Genomic DNA, 19,106 nt, shown 5'->3' with positions numbered 1-19,106 from the left:
ATTGTTGTTTGGTAGTTTATTGAGAGTCATGTAAGAGAGTATGAGATTAAGGTAATGATAAGGTAAGTCTACTGGAAATGAGTCAAATGTGGTTAAGTAAGTCGGGAAGTGATGATAAAGGTCAAATGGGTCGAATTAATGTGCATGAATAATGTATTGTTAACGTAATTCTTAATGGTTTGGCCCCCGGGGTAAGGATTGTTAGTCAATTATGTAAGGGAAATAGTTTACGGACTATTAGGAACAAGTTTCATGTGATTCGGATGTGAATTGGTCAAAATATGAAGTTTTTTGTAATAAAAATGAAAGCTGGACTGGGGGCTACCGTAGCTTACGGTAGCAACCGTAAGCTACGTTAGGTGCTGGGTTTTTTCTTTCTGCCGTAAGGCAGTAGGTATGCACCGTAAGAATTCAGGGGCCACCGTAAGCTACGGTAGCCACCGTAGCTTACCGTGGAGGTCAGATGTAACATATAAAGTTTATGAAATTCTTCGTTTTTCTTCGAATTCGGATCCCGTGAACCCATTCCAAGCCTCGATAAGTCTATATAATGTTCCTCAACCCTACTAAATGGCTTGGTGAGCTACGGGTGAGTACGGAACTCATTCTTAAGATCCGAAACATACCCGAAAGCCACTTAAAAAGTGTTTATGATGGGTGAGTAAGATCGGGATGTGGGAGCGAGTATGCGGGGTAATGAACTAAGTATTGGGTATGCATGTATAGATTTAACTTCATTCTAATACGCTTAAACTAATAAGTAATCATGAATAGGAGTGAGTATGCATATAAGTTTGTTCATACATGTTTTATTATACGAAGGTTTGTAATTAAGATACGGCAGTAATTCGTGGGGAATTAGGTAAGTGGTATGTACGAGTTAGTATGTATGTATGAATGAATGTATTTATGCAAGTATATGTACGTGTGAGCAAAGGTATACACGTGAGTAGTTAAGATTCGTTTTATGTATGCATGTAAGTATGTAGTTACGTATGCAGATATATATATGTAGGTATCGGTGTATGTATATACGCAAGTAGCTATGTATTTGCGTAAGCACTATGTATTTAAGTATGAAGGTACATACGTGTGTAGGTATGAACGCATATATGTGGATGCAAGTATGTATGTATAACTGTATCCTAGTAGCTAAGTTCGTATGCTCGTATGTTTTCAATGCGATTGAGTATTGATGCTGTTAACAGTGTATCATGAGAATGAAGTGTAATGCAGGTACAATGTTGAAGTCTCACCAGGGAGTGGATACTTAGACAGAAATGCCTAAATGTAAAGGAATAATGGAATGGAAAGTAAAAGAGTATGGATCTTGTTACGTTCATGATGTGTACTAACGTTGAATTTGCATGGTAAGTGTAGGTTGTACGAGTTACGGAGGATCACCGAGGAGGGAAGATCGAAGACCGAGTCACAAGTTAGATTGTACGGGAATGTTTGAATAAATAATTTAGTAAACATAGTTTATGTTTCCATTTCGTAAATAAGTTCGATTGATGTGTTCATTGTAAAAGTGTCACCTTAAAATGAACTTCAAGTAAGTTAAGACGATCACAATGAAAGAAATTTTATGGTATGAATTTCCGCTGCATCTTTTGTCAAAAACGTATCGGGGCGTTTCAAGTTGGTATCAGAGCTGTGGTTTGAGTGAAATCAAGTATGGGAAGATAAATACTTGAACTCAAACCTGTGTGCTCTTGTGACAAGGAACCCGTACAATCCGAGACTCGATCAAGATCTAAGGGTAGAAGCAAAGGTAAGTATGTGCTTAAGTATATGTTGAATAAAACTAACAGTATGTTATGTGTAAGGTAAGCATAGTTGTTGAAGTGGATGATCCGCGAGTGCGGTCTAGGACCGACACCAAGGCACATAGTAAGATAAACTGGTTCCAGGTACGCATATTTAATATATGTAAGCACATGTAATGGTAAAACCTATCAGTGAAAGGAAAATTTTAAATGAAAGATAAGAATGGAATAGTAATGAAGTTTTGAAAATGTTACACGTACTGAAAACTAATTCTTCGGACATAAGGTGACGGTTACACGAAGACACGAAACTAGTATGCGGATTGTGTACTTGGCCAGTACACAAGAAACATACGACGACCGTGAAACCGTGATAATTGCTACAGGTATGTCCGTTAGAATTAGGTAGCAAGCAGGTGGGCGTGTGGGTTAAATAGGTAGTAAGACTCTCGGGAGATTGAGAGTACTATGTAAGAGTGAAAAGCGTGAGCGATAAGAATGAAGAATGTTGAATCCGTAAGAAAGTACGGATCCCCAAGGTATGAATGAAATGTTTGAATCCGCGAGACGGATTCAAAGAAATGAAAGATGTGAATGCAATGTTTGAATCCGCGAGACGGATTCAAGGGATGAAAGGCATGGATGAAATGTACGAATCCGCGAGACGGATTCAAAACATGAAAGGAATGAAAGGATATGAATGATATGTCAGAATCCGCGAGACGGATTCGAAACATAGAAAGAAGGAAGGATATGAATGATATGTCAGAATCCTCGAGACGGATTCGGGTCATAGAAGAGAAGGAACGATATAATGAACGATTTAAATTTGTAAGTAATTACAGACCAAACAAGTAAATATTCTTTAAAAAGCGGGTATTACGCAAGTTATTATTTAAACTTCTACCCATATAAATATGTTTATGTAAACATGTTGTATGCAAGATGGTCGAGATGTATAAACGATTCATACGGGTCAAATGGGGATTGCCATTGAACATGATATTTAATGTTTTAAATTTTCAAGTCTTATAACTGTAGGCGAGCATAATGTATGATCGTCCAATGCCACAGATTGGAAGGAAATGACCATCGTAAGTTATGGATAACGAGTCAAAGGTTTTGATTCGCGCAAGGTATGTACAAGGTTATGTTTTATTTTGAGTAGGGGCTTATAACTCGACTAGAGATGAATGTGCCAGAAATGGGTAATTGGTAGATATATGGTTAGGATGTATTTTACAATTGGAATTCCGAACAAGTTAAACAAAGTAAGTGATAGTTGCTAAGCAGGTATTAGTAAAGTTAGCATGAAGTAATTGATTCGCCAAGTAAATAAAAACAAGGAAAGCTATTGTAGTGGCAAGAAACCTTAGTAGAAAGAGGTAAGCTTGAAATGAGTTACATGCTAGACATGTATTTAGATTGGCTTTTGGGAGTTAGAATGAATGACGGTTATGACCCAAGTGAATGCCTCGGGTATGGACGAGGATGAAGGGTTTTTGCAAGAAAACGTTAAAGTAATGAAATAATTTTTGTAAGGATGTTCGAACGGAAAGTAAGTACAACGCGTACTATGATACTTGTATAACACTAGGTACTGAGTGGCAGTTGACCTTGAAGAGTCAAATTGCAGATGTCGGTAAATAATTATTTACGAAAGTTGAAAAGTATTACGTATGAAACGCAATGTGTAAAGTGAAATACTAGTAGTATGGATTTCGGAATGACATAGGTGATTCAACACTGAATACCATGAAGGGCCGAGTAGAAATAGTATGCCAAGGAATGAATATGTATCGACCTGTTATGAATGAGGAGAATAAAGAAATTAAAATGTTAGGTAATGGTCATGTATTGACCTGTTTAAACAGGTTGAACGTACCAATGTTTTGAAAAGAAAATAAGTCGAGAAAGAATTAATATAAAAATAAGAAATGCAATAAACATTATGTTTGAACAAAGTTGAATGTAACTGTGGAAATTCTGATAGAATATACAAGACAGTAAGTATCGTTGCAAATACTAACTTGATGCTAGGCTTGTTGGCCATGTTCAGTTGAACAAGACATTGTTGAAAGAACGCATTAAATGGAAGCTTATCAAGGAACAAATACGATCAACCCAGGTATCGCATGATTCAATATGAATTGGGTCGATTCGGGTCGCAGGCAAATGGATTATGCAATGGAAACGAGGTTAGTAAAACGTTTAGCATGCGATTATAAGTAAGAATTGGTATATAGAATGTTTATGGTATGTGTATAGTGATACGCCGACCTTTCAATGAATGTGAAAGTAAGTAGAAGGGACGTTAGTAACGGGGTGTTAGGGTTTGATCATGGTGAACATAATGAAATAATGTGTACGATGTAACAATAGATTGAAATAAATCATAAAAAGTGAAAATGACACTAATAAGAGCTCTGGATAAGTTTCCGACCTTTTATGTGTTCGTGAAGGTAAAGTTTGCTTAATTTAAGTAGGTAGGGACAATGCGTACAATTACATTAATTATGAATAAAAAATTAGGCCAAGATCTCGAATGTACTTATATTGTATTATGCACTCTGAATGGGTACAAAATAAAAGGTAAGGGTAAGAATGAGCAAGGTTTCGGGGACGAAACCTCTTTTAAGGGGGATAGACTTGTAACACCCCAAAACTTGAACTATTTAGTTACTAGAATATCACCACGTTTAAAAGAAGGAAATGTAATAACTAGGTTATTGAACCTAGTTAAATGCTTGGTTAAAACAAACAAGGACATGAAATTGGGTTAATTATGAATAAGTGTCAAACATGAGGGGGTTGATTTGGAATAAATGGGAAGATAAAATATAAAAAAAATTAAAACCCCCAAACACACACACCTGGGCGTGTGTGTGTTCGATCAGAGGAGAAGAAGAAAAGGGGAAACCCCTCTCAAACCCTAATCAACGAACTTGATGGATTTTGGCCGAAATCAAACTTGCATGAGCCTTAAAAGTGATTATCTAAGCAAGCTTTAGCCAAGGTATGTCTTAATTCTCAGTTTTGATGAACAACCATGAAGTGGGTTTCGATGAATATGTGAGTTTGATCTAAATTAGGATGAAAGTTTGCTAATATTATCATGTTTAAGTTGAATTATGGCTAAATTTTAGTTGTCATAGTGATTTAGAATGAAACCCATGTTTATGAGTATGAGAATGATTATGATGAACATGTGTATGTTGATGATTTTGATTATGTTGATGCATAGGTTATGTGGTAGGTTATGATGGTAACATGACGTAGAATTTATGACAAAGTGATCTTGTTTGAATAAAGGGAGGTTCATGAGGTGAATATGGAAAGAATATGCTTGAATTACTTGTACATTATGCATAAATGTTAGTACGCACACCTAGTGTTTGATGAAATGACTAGGTGAAGCTAGAAAGTAAAATTTTATGCAAGAATTTGGTAATTTGGTATAGGATGTGATAATGTCATGTTTGATAGTTAAGTTAGCATGAGATACGTGCTTTGGATAAAATACATGTGAGTAGTTCGTTGATGGGGTGATTCCGTAAAGGTATGTTTTAGGAATTAGTACCCTATGCTTGAATGGTGGTGCACACCATGAGTCGGATTAGTGGCTTAATGGTGATTTAGAATGAGTGAGTACTAAGTGTAGAAGTTGTGGACTACTAGTTACATATGATGTTACGATTACATTAAATTGGCTAACTTGGTATGTAGTTGTCAAATGTAGGATCATGAAAGTGTTACTATGTGTAAAAATGATTTTTGTGAACATCGGGTATGAAATCAAGTGAGCATGTAGTTGTATGTACCACATAACGTGAAACTGAAATGTGTATACCGTTACTACAATAATCTATCATATCAAGATAAATGTGTGTGTTCATAAGTTGGAAATAAGAAAGCATGATCGTTGACTTTCTGAAAAGTCAATGAATATGCGAGTGGCATGATTAGAATTATTAATGTGTTAATGAGATTTTAGAGAATCATGTATATGTGTTAGGAAAATTATGTATAGGTATGTATGATAATAAATTTGATTAAGAGAATGTTGAACAATGTTGTTGTCAGTTCATGTCGTATGCGTATTAATGCTTGACTAATGAAAGTCTATGTAGCTAAGAGTTAGAAACGGATGTGATATGAACGAACATGCATACTAACTATGATGTGGACGTAATGACTTGAAAGGATAGGAACCCCAATAGACATGGGCTCAAGTATGGAAGGCTAACGGATCAAGAGGAAATAAGGAAGCTATGCACAAACTTGGACGCACGAGGTAAGTGAATCCCGAACTTACCCATTTGATTTAACATGTATTGTTGTTTGGTAGTTTATTGAGAGTCATGTAAGAGAGTATGAGATTAAGGTAATGATAAGGTAAGTCTACTGGAAATGAGTCAAATGTGGTTAAGTAAGTCGGGAAGTGATGATAAAGGTCAAAGGGGTCGAATTAATGTGCATGAATAATGTATTGTTAACGTAATTCTTAATGGTTTGGCCCCCGGGGTAAGGATTGTTAGTCAATTATGTAAGGGAAATAGTTTACGGACTATTAGGAACAAGTTTCATGTGATTCGGATGTGAATTGGTCAAAATATGAAGTTTTTTTTGTAATAAAAATGAAAGCTGAACTGGGGGCTACCGTAGCTTACGGTAGCCACCGTAAGCTACGGTAGGTGCTGGGTTTTTTCTTTCTGCCGTAAGGCAGTAGGTATGCACCGTAAGAATTCAAGGGCCACCGTAAGCTACGGTAGCCACGGTAGCTTACGGTGGAGGTCAGATGTAACATATAAAGTTTATGTAATTCTTCGTTTTTCTTCGAATTCGGATCCCGTGAACCCATTCCAAGCCTCGATAAGTCTATATAATATTCCTCAACCCTACTAAATGGCTTGGTGAGCTACGGGTGAGTACGGAACTCATTCTTAAGATCCGAAACATACCCGAAAGCCACTTAAAAAGTGTTTATGATGGGTGAGTAAGATCGGGATGTGGGAGCGAGTATGTGGGGTAATGAACTAAGTATTGGGTATGCATGTATAGATTTAACTTCATTCTAATACGCTTAAACTAATAAGTAATCATGAATAGGAGTGAGTATGTATATAAGTTTGTTCATACATGTTTTATTATACAAAGGTTTGTAATTAAGATACGACAGTAATTCGTGGGGAATTAGGTAAGTGGTATGTACGAGTTAGTATGTATGTATGTATGAATGAATGTATTGTATATGTACGTGTGAGCGAAGGTATACACGTGAGTAGTTAAGATTCGTTTTATGTATGCATGTAAGTATGTAGTTACGTATGCAGATAGATATATATGTAGGTATCGGTGTATGTATATACGCAAGTAGCTATGTATGTGCGTAAGCATTATGTATTTAAGTATGAAGGTACATACGCGTGTAGGTATGAATGCATATATGTGGATGCAAAGTATGTATGTATAACTATATGCTAGTAGGAAAGTACGTATGCTCGTATGTTTTCAATGCGATTGAGTATTGTTGCTGTTAACAGTGTATCATGAGAATGGAGTGTAATGCAGGTACAATGTTGAAGTCTCACCAGGGAGTGGATACTCGGACAGAAATGCCTAAATGTAAAGGAATAATGGAATGGAAAGTAAAAGAGTATGGATCTTGTTACGTTCATGATGTGTACTAACGTTGAATTTGCATGGTAAGTGTAGGTTGTACGAGTTACGGAGGATCACCGAGGAGGGAAGATCGAAGACCGAGTCACAAGTTAGATTGTACGGGAATGTTTGAATAAATAATTTAGTAAACATAGTTTATGTTTCCATTTCGTAAATAAGTTCGATTGATGTGTTCATTGTAATAGTGTCACCTTAAAATGAACTTCAAGTAAGTTAAGACGATCACAATAAAAGAAATTTTATGGTACGAATTTCCGCTGCATCTTTTGTCAAAAACGTATCGGGACGTTTCACGAGGGCACCCTCTACCAACTTCACACCACTCGCACCCCTGAGTTCTTAGGGTTTTAAGACGAATTGGGATTGTGGACAGGGCAACCCCACTGCATCTTGAGGCTGGAGAGGGATGAGAGAGAGAGAGAGGAGATTTCAGAGAGAGATATTTGCAGATTTTTTTTATAAATTGTAAATCTTTTTTTATATTTTACACAACAATCCATTACTATAACTTGTTTTACACAATAGTCCCTGACGAGGTAAAATGACAAGAATACCCTCATGTGCAAGGCACATGACCATATTTAACAAAAAAATCCGACTGGGTTAGGGCTAAAGGACATAACGTGCAGGATTTTGAAATGTTAAGGACAAAAATCGTCAAATTTAAAGGCAAAGTACACCGCTTGCAATTTTGTACAAACATAAAGGACAAAACTTGTAATTTACTCTAATTAAATAAAGCAAAAACCATTAAAAAATCTTATTGGACAAACACAATGAAGATAAAGCGTGATTGGACCATCAAAATGGGGCTTGGGTTTGGAATAAAGCACGCTTCAACTGGATTTTGCCAAAAACACGCCCACGGGGGCGGTTAACACCGGCGTTGTCCCCCGTTTTCTACCAAACAAACGCTCAAACAAGATCGGCTACACACGGTCTTAGTATTTTTTCACATTATATTTTTTGGTCACATATTAAAATTAAAAAGTAATTAAATTTTACATTATTGATTGAAGAAAACAAATACTGGATCAAATCCTTTGGGGACAGAACCTTAAGTTTGTATTGCGATCGGGGTGATCTTCTAAATCTATTCTTCAATTGTTATAGCTAGAATCTTTAAGAATAATTTGCAAAACAGACATTGTGAGCTCGTTAATAGGAGAATGAGGTTAGAGAATAAGTAATTGTTCTTTCTAGAGAGAGAAAGGGAAACAATCTGTGTGTGTTTAGAGTGAAAGAGTAAAAGTGGAGCCCTTAAACCTTTGGTAAAGGTTGGTAATTATAGTTGTAGGGTTAGAGAAGGAGATGGACTCATGGGTCGGACGCCGCTTTCAAGGAATATACATTTGTCCCCTCTGACATGACAGATATTGTGTGCAGAGGTGGGAGTATGACCATGGACCGTGATTGGTACACATCGTTTTCTAAATGTACTTGTTGTCTCGTCTATCACCAGCCGTTAGTGGATATCACAGAGCCAGTAAATGGTGCATGTTGATTGGCTACTCGTCATTGTCCTTTGTACTATCTGTCCCCTGCACGATTGATCATTGTGGGGATTATCTGGGACAGAGGTTAACACATGCTGATTGGTAGCAGGCTACCGCTACTTGCACTGGTTGTACTTTTATCGGTTGGCATGGTTGCGCGCCATTTGGGACCACACTCCTTTAATAAGTAAGTTTTGTGGTTTTAGTTTTTTGTTAGAAATTTTGGATTTATTTCTCATTATATTGGTATTTACATTTATTACTACGCTAAAATTTCCTAAGGAACATGGTGTGATGGTAAGGTATATCTCATTTGTTAAGGAGGTAGATCCGAAGGTTCAAATCTTAAAGGTGTAGATATAAAGGTACTAGTGGGAATACCCGCGCGTTGCGGCAGGTGTATCTATTTTGTCGCCTCGTAGCTGTTGGTGTTATGATAAAAGTTTGAGACAAAGTGTTGGTAAAGCACGTATCACAAAAAGTTCATCCAAAAGACCCAACAATAGCTCACAAAGTTGAAAAGAAATAAAGCTTATCTTAAAATAAATGCTCCTCTTTTGGCTGCTAAATATGTAGAGGCATGTTAATCACTTCCTTGGGTCAAATTGGGTCATATGTATTTGATTTTTTTTTTCTCTAATGAGGTATCCGGTGTGATGGTAAGGTATATCTCATTTGTTAAAGAGGTAGGTGATGGTTCAAATCTTAGGTGTAGATATAATGGTATTTAATAGTAGCTTAGTTTGTTGTTAAAAACCTAAAAAGTGTAGGATTATGAAAGATAGAATCATAGTACTTTCATCGACTATAAAATGGCATCCTTATGGTTTTTGACGTCACTACTCATCCTTCTATCGAATAAACTACATAAATCTAGTTGTTCGAGATCCCGAATTGTATGTTGGAGGATCCAAATTATACAATAAAAATTAAACATGCTAGTAATAATCCATGTGGCATGGTGAAGTTATAAAATATACTTCATATCATTTATATCATTTCAGGCTTTCAGCATTCATTAATCATTTCTATTAGTTTGAGCAATAGGTTAAAGGTGAGGAAGAAAAGGTGCAATAAACCTTAAATATGAAATTAGACGCGACTAGTTGAAATTATATGTGAGTTTGTCACACATCACTTTTGTTAATCAGTAAACAGATGAAATTATATAGACACACAACTAAGGGGCTGTTTTGCAACCTTTACACCAGTAAGTGCAGAGCTAGTAAGATATTTAACTGGATAAAAGACATTGAACTAGTAAGTGTTAAACCACTCCAATGTTATTATATTTTGATGCACCAATGATAATTAATTGATCCATAACACACAAAAACACAAAGTCACAACCCAACTCATGAAACACAAGCCTACTTGGCGAACTCATATTAATAACATATCGGTCCTATTCGATAACACAAGCCAACCTGGGTAGCTCATATTAATAACATATTAGTCTTATTCGATCATGAAATGCCTAAGGCTACTTGATGCGGAGGGTGTGGAGGGGGAGCCTCTCCACGTCGAGAACATGCCATCCAACATTTTGGTGGGCAATTCACCATTTCCAAGTTGATATAAGCCCCTTTGCCATTGCCTCTTGTCTTTCATCACCCCTTCCATTTTGTTCTTTGAAGGGAAAACTCCGAATGTTAATCTAAGCCCTCAAAACCAAACTAGGGATGGCAAAAAAAAAAAAAAAAAAAAAAAAAACCCCGAGTCCAATGGGTATACCTGAAGCCCGACCGGTATGGGCCGGGTATAGGATCAAAAAAAAAAAAAATCGGGTTCGGGTATGTGTATGGGATTCAGTGATACCCGTTTACTCTAATAATACCCAAAAATTATTTTATTTTAATTTAATTTCCTATTTATATAAACTTCGTACGTACACTTATTAGTTATTACTTCCACTTCTCTAGTACCACTAGACTACTCCATCATCCACAAGTCATTTCTACAACTATATTTCCAAGAGAAGATTTGAGATATTAATACCCAAATTTCCCGAAAATTTTCCCAGTAATTGCCAAATGCATCATCCACTCTATTAAAACATTCTATTATGTATTATTCTTTTATTTTTTTATTGAGTTAATTTATTCATAGATTTTGCTCTCTTATATGTCTTTTAACACTTTAACATACACATTAAATAACACTCATGTGTGTTAGTTCTAGGATTTTCTTAACTACATTTCAAATTGTTAGGGAGATTACATATTCTTACTTATCCGCTGAACTGATTAATACTACTATTTTGCAATATACATAAATTGACATTATGTGTCCTAAAATAGCAGTACCTTAATTAGTTAATTTTGTCTTTATATATGTTTCAAATATGCATTTCAATACCATATGTATGTATGGTATTGGTCATATTTTCCTTTGATGTAGTTATTAAGATACATTATAGTAAAAAATGCACATAAGAGTTCCAACAAGTATTTTTAACAAATTAACGGGTATATTCAATACCCGTGAGAATACCTAATGGATGATTACTTGACAAATACCCAACAGATATAAGATAACAAGCTAGGTATGAGACGAAATTACAATCAGGTAGAGCTTATGATTATCAATACTCAACCCATTTTCATTCCTAAAGCAAACAATCCTCTATCTTATGTTTGGGCCCTTTTGTCGGTTATCCCATATCAAATCCTAAAAATTAGTACTTTTATGATCCGCTTCCCTCTAAAAAAAAAAAATAATAATAATAATAAAAAAATACATAAAATGTTACACATATCTACTATAAGGGTAAAACCGTACTTTCACAATCCCAAGCATTTACTCCAGCAACAATAGCATGGGCCCAGTGTGAGGTTCTCTCATCACTTCCCAGATTTTCATCAACAAAAAATAAAAAAGAGGGATTTTAATTTTAGGGCTCACAACACCACCACAAAAATCATTATTGCTTCTCACAAACCCTATTTCACAGATCTCCACAAGGTAAATCTCTCTAATTCAACTCTCATTTCTGCTCATCCTATCCTATAATCGTTTCATTCAATCTGTTCATCCGTTTGATTTCAACTTATTCACCGACGATGATTGTTTAAACCTTTGAATTTCGATCAAATCACTTTAATTTGTTGTTTGTTTCACTATGGCTGATGATAATCTAGTTGAAATCACCGAACAATCACTCGTTAATCTAACAGAACATCACTTACAACATCATCAAAATCACCAAAATCAACTTGATTTAGTGGAATCAATTGATTTAACAAATCATGCTTTAGTCATAGGGCAAGAGTTTCCAGACGTTGAAACCTGTAGGAGAGCTTTAAAAGACATAGCTATAGCTTTACACTTTGATCTCCGTATAGTTAAGTCGGATCGTAGTCGGTTCATCGCCAAGTGTTCGAAAGAAGGCTGTCCGTGGCGTGTTCATGTTGCGAAATGCCCGAACGTGTCCACTTTTTCGATTAGGACGCTTCATGGCGAGCATACGTGTGAAGGCGTTAGAAACCTGCATCATCAGCAGGCGTCGGTAGGTTGGGTTGCGCGGTCGGTTGAGTCCAGGATTAGGGATAATCCGCAGTATAAACCAAAGGAGATTTTGCAGGATATACGTGATCAGCACGGTGTTGCGGTTAGTTATATGCAAGCGTGGCGTGGGAAAGAACGGAGTATGGCTGCGTTGCACGGTACGTTCGAAGAAGGGTACCGTCTTTTGCCTGCTTATTGTGAACAGGTGAGAAAGTGTAATCCGGGAAGTATAGCTTCGGTTTTTTCTACCGGTCAGGATAATTGTTTTCAACGGCTTTTTATATCGTATCGCGCGTCGATTGTTGGGTTTTTAAATTCCTGTAGACCGCTTTTGGAGCTTGATAGAGCTCATTTAAAAGGGAAGTATTTAGGTACGCTTATATGCGCTTCGGCTGTTGATGCTGATGGTGGTTTATTTCCTTTAGCTTTTGCGGTAGTCGATGTCGAAAGTGATGAGAATTGGATGTGGTTTATGTCGGAGTTACGAAAACTTCTCGGTGTAAACACCGATAACATGCCTCGGCTTACGATATTATCTGAACGACAACGAGGCATGGTGGAGGCTGTCGAAACGCATTTTCCAAGTGCGTTTCACGGGTTTTGTTTACGGTACGTGAGTGAAAACTTTCGTGATACGTTCAAAAACTCGAAGTTGGTAAACATTTTTTGGAGTGCGGTGTATGCTCTCACGCCAGTCGAGTTCGAAAGCAAAATATCCGAAATGTTGGAGGTTTCGCAGGATGTTATTCTCTGGCTTCAAGAGTTTCCACCTCAGCTTTGGGCTGTCGCGTACTTCGAGGGAGTCCGTTACGGTCATTTCACGTTAGGCGTCACCGAACTTTTATATAACTGGGCGTTAGAAGGTCACGAACTTCCGGTTGTTCAATTAATGGAACACATTCGTCATCAGTTAACTACGTGGTTTGAAAACCGACAAAACATGGGGATGATGTGGAACTCGATCGTTGTCCCGTCAGCTGAAGCGAAGATTCTAGAAGCCGTCGCTGATGCGCGTTGTTACCAGGTGTTACGCGCAAACGAAGTCGAGTTCGAGGTTGTTTCAACTGAAAGAACAAATATTGTCGACATAAGAAGTCGAGTATGTTCATGTAGAAGGTGGCAGATATACGGTCTTCCATGTGCACACGCTGCAGCCGCGTTAATATCTAGCGGGAAAAACGCGCATGTGTTCGCTGATCATTGTTTTAAAGTGGAAAGTTATCGGGAAACATATTCGCAGATGATATATCCGATTCCTGACAAAAGCCTTTGGAAGGATGTTAACGAAGGTGCAAAGGGCGAGATGGTAATTCGGCCACCTAAAACACGTAGGCCACCGGGTCGGCCCAAAAAGAAGGTTCTTAGAATCGAGAGTTTGAAACGGCCGAAAAGAATTGTGCAGTGTGGCCGTTGCCATATGTTGGGGCACTCTCAAAAAAAGTGTACAATGCCGATTTGAGTGCTACCGCTACGCCCTCTGTTTTTCTAATCTTTATCAGTTTGTTACTTGTTTTCAGTTTTTTTGACAGTTGGCATAGAGTTGTGTATTTTGTATGGTTATCAAGTTCGAAAAATAATCTATTTCTTAGTTTTATAGTTTCTTTTGTTTGTTATTATGGACTCCTGCTGTTTCAGATGACATGTTTTCTAGGCTGATCGTAACGATTTTTAGCAGCATATCTCATCTGCGGGACAAAATGTAAGTTGGCGTTGGTGTAATTTCCGTACTCCTGTTATAAGTTTATGTGCTTCATTAATGTTTCTTTTTTTCGCAAGTGCGAATAAAAGTAAAATTGCTGTAAAATAGCAAAAACACAATCAAGTAAAATGGACTTAATAGGTGGCAAAATGGGCGGGTCTGGTAATGGGTCAAAAGTGGTACAGGGCAAGATGGGTAAATTTTGAAATGAAAAACGGGTTAGATTTGGTTAATTCGAAACAATATTTGTTCATATCCATATAGTTTCATGCATTAAATCATGGTTTGGGAGACTTGTTACCTTTTATGTCGGTAAGACATGTTGGACGAATCGCTAAGTAGCGGTTCATCAGTCAAAAGTTTTTGGTGGATGGGTTGGATTTATTAGTTTAGGTTATTGCCAGAAGGTTGGAAAGCTGCAAATTTTTTTTGCCAGAAACCTTGAACTGAGAACATGCTACAAGTTGTTTACAGATTTTAGGCCTACCCAAACTTGAAACCAAGTGTAAACTTGTTAGAATCACTATTCTCACTTGGTGAGAATCATGTTCTCAAATTTAGATTCAACTAATGGTTTTCAAGTAAATTTTTATGTGGATCATAGTCCTCATAACTAGTTTTTGAAAGAAATAAGTCCTCCATTGTGTGAAGATCATGAGTTTCTGTTAGTTTCATGGGAAACAAGTTGCAAGTCTTTACCAAAACAGTATTTGATATGCAATCTCAATAGTATGAAGTTATGAACTCTTTTAAGTCTTTACCGAAACAATAGCATACCATATTAAGCATGTATTAATTTTTTTTGAATGACAAACGTTACTTCTACTCTATTTTACACCAATAATTCTAAATTACCCTTTGCCCCCGATACCTCCCTTCTAAGAGATACGAGTCTCTACCAAGTAGGTTAACCCCACATTGGGATTGGCACTAATCATGTATTAATATATTAGACATATATTAATCCTTAAAAAGGGCAACTTTGAACACCTAGTCAACCCATAGTCTGTTCTTTAGGACAAGTTGCAATCAAGTGACCAGATGATCAATAATCTACACGGGCAGTTCAACTCTAAATGTTGACATAATTTAGACCGTCTAAAATCAACCATTGACATCTGTTTGAATTTCATTGGCTGATTTTCAACACGATGCAACTTGTTTCTTTCAATTTGAATTCCATTTGCTGATTTTCAATACGATGCAACTTGTTTTCTTCAGAATTTATTTAAATGAATTTTTATTACCTTCCATATCAATACTTAAATTTTGGGAACACTTGTAGAAGTACAAGTAACCATAAAGAGAATCATTATCGACTGATTTGGTTAACCAAATTAGCTTTTTGGCAAAGTCCATATTTTACAATTATTTTCAGCTGAACTATATATTTCATCCGAATAGATTCTAATTTTAATAATGATTATATTCAATTCTAATCAGGATTATATATATATATATATATATATATATATATATATATATATATGTAGAGAAAGTATAATGTACATCAGGGCTTAACCTACATTAACATACATGACAAAAAATATAACGTGCGTTATTATCATAGAACGTGCGTGATTATAGTCCCATGCGTGATTATGTGGTCCCATGCGTGATTATGTGGTCCCATGTGTGATTATGTGGTCCCATGCGTGATTATACCCCTGATCCAACGGTTACCATTGTCTCCTACGTGATGTATGATAAGGCTTTTTGTATGTTAACCTTACTCTATATATATATATATATAGGGGAAGGATAAATCGAAAACCCACTTGAGTTGAGAAAACTCAGAAAACCTTTGTAAAAAACCCATGTAAACTCAAGAAACATTTTTTAAAAAAATAGGAAATGTAATATACATATATTTGAACATTTTTAAAAAAGAAACACAAAAAAACACCGAGTAGTTTTTTTTTTTTTAAATGTTACAAATTTCAGGTTACATAATATCTATGCCAAAAAAAAAAAATGTAACATACAAATTTTCAACATTTTTTTAAAGAAAAACTAGTAAGCGTTTTTTACATTTTTTTTCATAAATAGGTCCGTGTACATTTATATTACATTCCCTATTTTTTTTTAGAAAAAAATAAAAATGTTACATAGGGTTTATTTGGGTTTTCTCAACTCACATGGGTTTTCGATTTATCTTTCCTCTATATATACATATATATATATATATATATATATATATAGGGAGGGGCTCATGCGAGAACCACCCTTATTGTGAGAACCTTGAGAACCAATGTGAACACAACCTAAAATAGCTAAAAAAACCTAAAAAAACCTAACCCCCCCCCCCCCCAAAAACCTAAACCCCTCACCCCCCCCCCCCAAAAAAAACCTAACCCCCCCCCCCCAAGCTAAATGCTAAAAAAACCTAACACCACCCCCCCCCCCAAAAAAAAAAACCTAAACCCCCCTCCCCCACCCCCAAAAACCTAAACCCCCCCCCCCCATCCCCCCAAGCTAAAATGCTAAAAACTAAACCCCCAAAAAACCTAAAAAAATCTAAAAAAAATCTAAAAAAATCAAAAAAAAATCTAAAAATTTTTTTTGAATTTTTTAATATTTTTTATGTTAAAATCGCTACTTTTAGAAGCCAAAATTTTTTTTTTTAAAATAAAAAAATAAAAAAAAAATTTTTTTTTGGCTTCGAAAAGTAGCGATTTTTTTTATAAAAGATATTAAAAAATTCAAAAAAATTTTTTTTGTGTGATTTTTAGCTATTTTTAGGCATTTTTGGTGTGTTCACATTGGTTCTCGCGGTTCTCACAATAAGAGGTGGTTCTCGCATGATCTTCTCCCTATATATATATATATATATATATATATATATATAGTGTGAGGTTCATTGGGGAACACTAAAAAAGTGGGGAACTGGGGAACCCTCTTAGAAACCCTTGGATTAACTTAATCAATGGCTGAGATTAGATCAGAATTTTTAAAGCTTAAAAAACGCGGAGGGGTATTTTAGGCATTTTTGAAAAGTTTGAATTAGGTCCCTAGAGAGTTGTCGTTCACCCCTCCTTCACTGCCCCTTTCCCCTCTGGCTTCCCCATCGCCGCTACCACCTCTCGCCGCCGTCCCTCCTTCACCTCTTCTGTTCAATTAAATACACATGTTGATCTCCACCGTGGAAATCACGATCTCTATCGCTGCCACGATTGTACAACGAAGGCTTCTACTCTTTGTGAATGGTACCGGTGAATCGGTGAGGTTCAGTCTACACTTGATCTTGTTTGTTTTAATACTGATTTTAAATTACCTTATCTAGATTGTGTAGTATATAATTCGTCATAATTTTGTTCGAAGATCCATTGAGTTACTAGATAATAAGCATTCATAGTTGTTTAATGTGAATTGCTAAATTGTTTTACGTAAAAAAAAATTGTTTTTTATATAATACTTGCAATATTGAGTTTTTTTACATGTTACATTATGTCAAAATGAGTTTTAGTGATTCGGATTCTGGATCCTGCTTTGTCTTATCCTTCTACAATTTTAGGTCTTGATTTTGTGTTGTGTTGTGTTGTGTTTAGGTCTATTTGTTTTAGAAGATTTGAGTTTGAGGTAATTTCGCGTCATGTATATACGCCTAGGAAGTGTTCGATAAAATGCCTACCAAGTGAAAGTGCAAGATGGACTCCTTAGGAAAAACGAAGAGTCTAAATTTCTTTATTTTAGATCACCAAGAGTTGTAAATTTGCACAGTAGTACAAGCATTCCCGAACTCAGAGAAGACAAAATGATGGAAGCTGTAGTGTGGGAATTCAACTCAGGTAAGAAGCTGAGTGAAGAGCATGTTCCTATGAGTTTGAAATTGAAATGTTGCAAAGGAGCCATGTCTGGTCTTATTGTATATGGTCCATATCCAAGATATGCACGTAAAATACCACAAGAACTTACACTTTTCGTGGCTGAGTTGATCTTGCTATGATGGAAGGATATCTTTTTGTCACTCATGAGGTCTTTCATAGTATCTTAATCATCAGTTTCATCAAAGAAAACAATGCTGGAAACGCGGCTGCTGCACTTATGGATGGTCTTGCCCCTAAAACTAAGGTATTCTTAACTGACCAATATATAAATGCTGATATAAGTTTAAAGATTGACAAATTCGTCGTTACTGCAGGTTCTAAGAGATGGTCATTGGAGTGAACAAGAACTAGAAGCTTCCATCTTGGTCCCAGGAGATATTATCACTATCAAATTTGATGAAATTGTTCCCGTTTATGCTCGTCTTCTAGAGGGTGGTCTTTTAAAGGTTGACCAATCTGCCCTTACTGGTGAATCACTTCCTATGAACACGAATCCGTATAATGAGGTGTTCTCTGGATCAACATGCAAGCAAGATGAAATCAAAGCTGTTGTTATTGCCACTGGTGTGCACACTTTCTTTGGTAAGGCTGCATATCGTGTGGATAGCACTAACCAAGTTGGTCATTTTCAACAAGTTGATTACCCTCGACGATAAACTTTAACATGTTAAATGAGACTTCGCATTGATCAAGTAGTTTCGCTCAACTTTATTCAACCAAATTATATATTGAAATTTGAATTAGAGCTCAAAATATTAGTTCAGGTGCAGGTGTTTTTTCCTTCCACCATAGGGAAAAAAGGAAGCTGGTGATCTTGACAAATATAAGAGGGACAGCCATGACTTTGGAGGTATTTTTGAGTAATTTAGTTGAATATAAATTTGAACTAAAATGTATTTTTTATTATTTTTTTTAATTTCATTTATTTGAGTCGGGTATCATCTATATGTTTTTTTTTATACTGGTTTCTCAAAATAACGGCTATACAACCCGGTATATCTATCTCTTTCTATAGGGCTAGAAGAGTACAATCAGGGAAATTTGAATAAGCATAGTAGTCAAAGGCGGCAAGGCGAGCGCCTTGCGTTTATCAAGGCTCACAGGTGCACATTCTGGCCAGAGTTTA

The 19,106-nt window shown here is 36.2% G+C and overlaps 2 protein-coding genes across 2 annotated transcripts; both read left to right on the top strand.

The window, feature by feature from the left end:
* The first annotated feature begins 11,789 nt into the window (after nt 1-11,789).
* Nucleotides 11,790-14,054, top strand: LOC110936018. Its single transcript, XM_022178364.2, has one exon. It carries the CDS (start codon nt 12,069-12,071, stop codon nt 13,911-13,913), a length of 1,845 nt encoding a protein of 614 aa, XP_022034056.1. The 5' UTR covers nt 11,790-12,068; the 3' UTR covers nt 13,914-14,054.
* Nucleotides 14,055-18,098: 4,044 nt separating this feature from the next.
* Nucleotides 18,099-18,677, top strand: LOC110933138 (ATPase 2, plasma membrane-type-like). Its single transcript, XM_022176376.2, has 2 exons — nt 18,099-18,224; nt 18,295-18,677. Exons 1-2 carry the CDS (start codon nt 18,099-18,101, stop codon nt 18,634-18,636), a joined length of 468 nt encoding a protein of 155 aa, XP_022032068.1. The 3' UTR covers nt 18,637-18,677.
* Nucleotides 18,678-19,106: the final 429 nt, after the last annotated feature.

This window comes from Helianthus annuus, chromosome 4 (genome assembly GCF_002127325.2).
Source record: "Helianthus annuus cultivar XRQ/B chromosome 4, HanXRQr2.0-SUNRISE, whole genome shotgun sequence".
NCBI lineage: Eukaryota > Viridiplantae > Streptophyta > Magnoliopsida > Asterales > Asteraceae > Helianthus > Helianthus annuus.
This window is presented reverse-complemented; position numbering and strand designations above follow the sequence as displayed.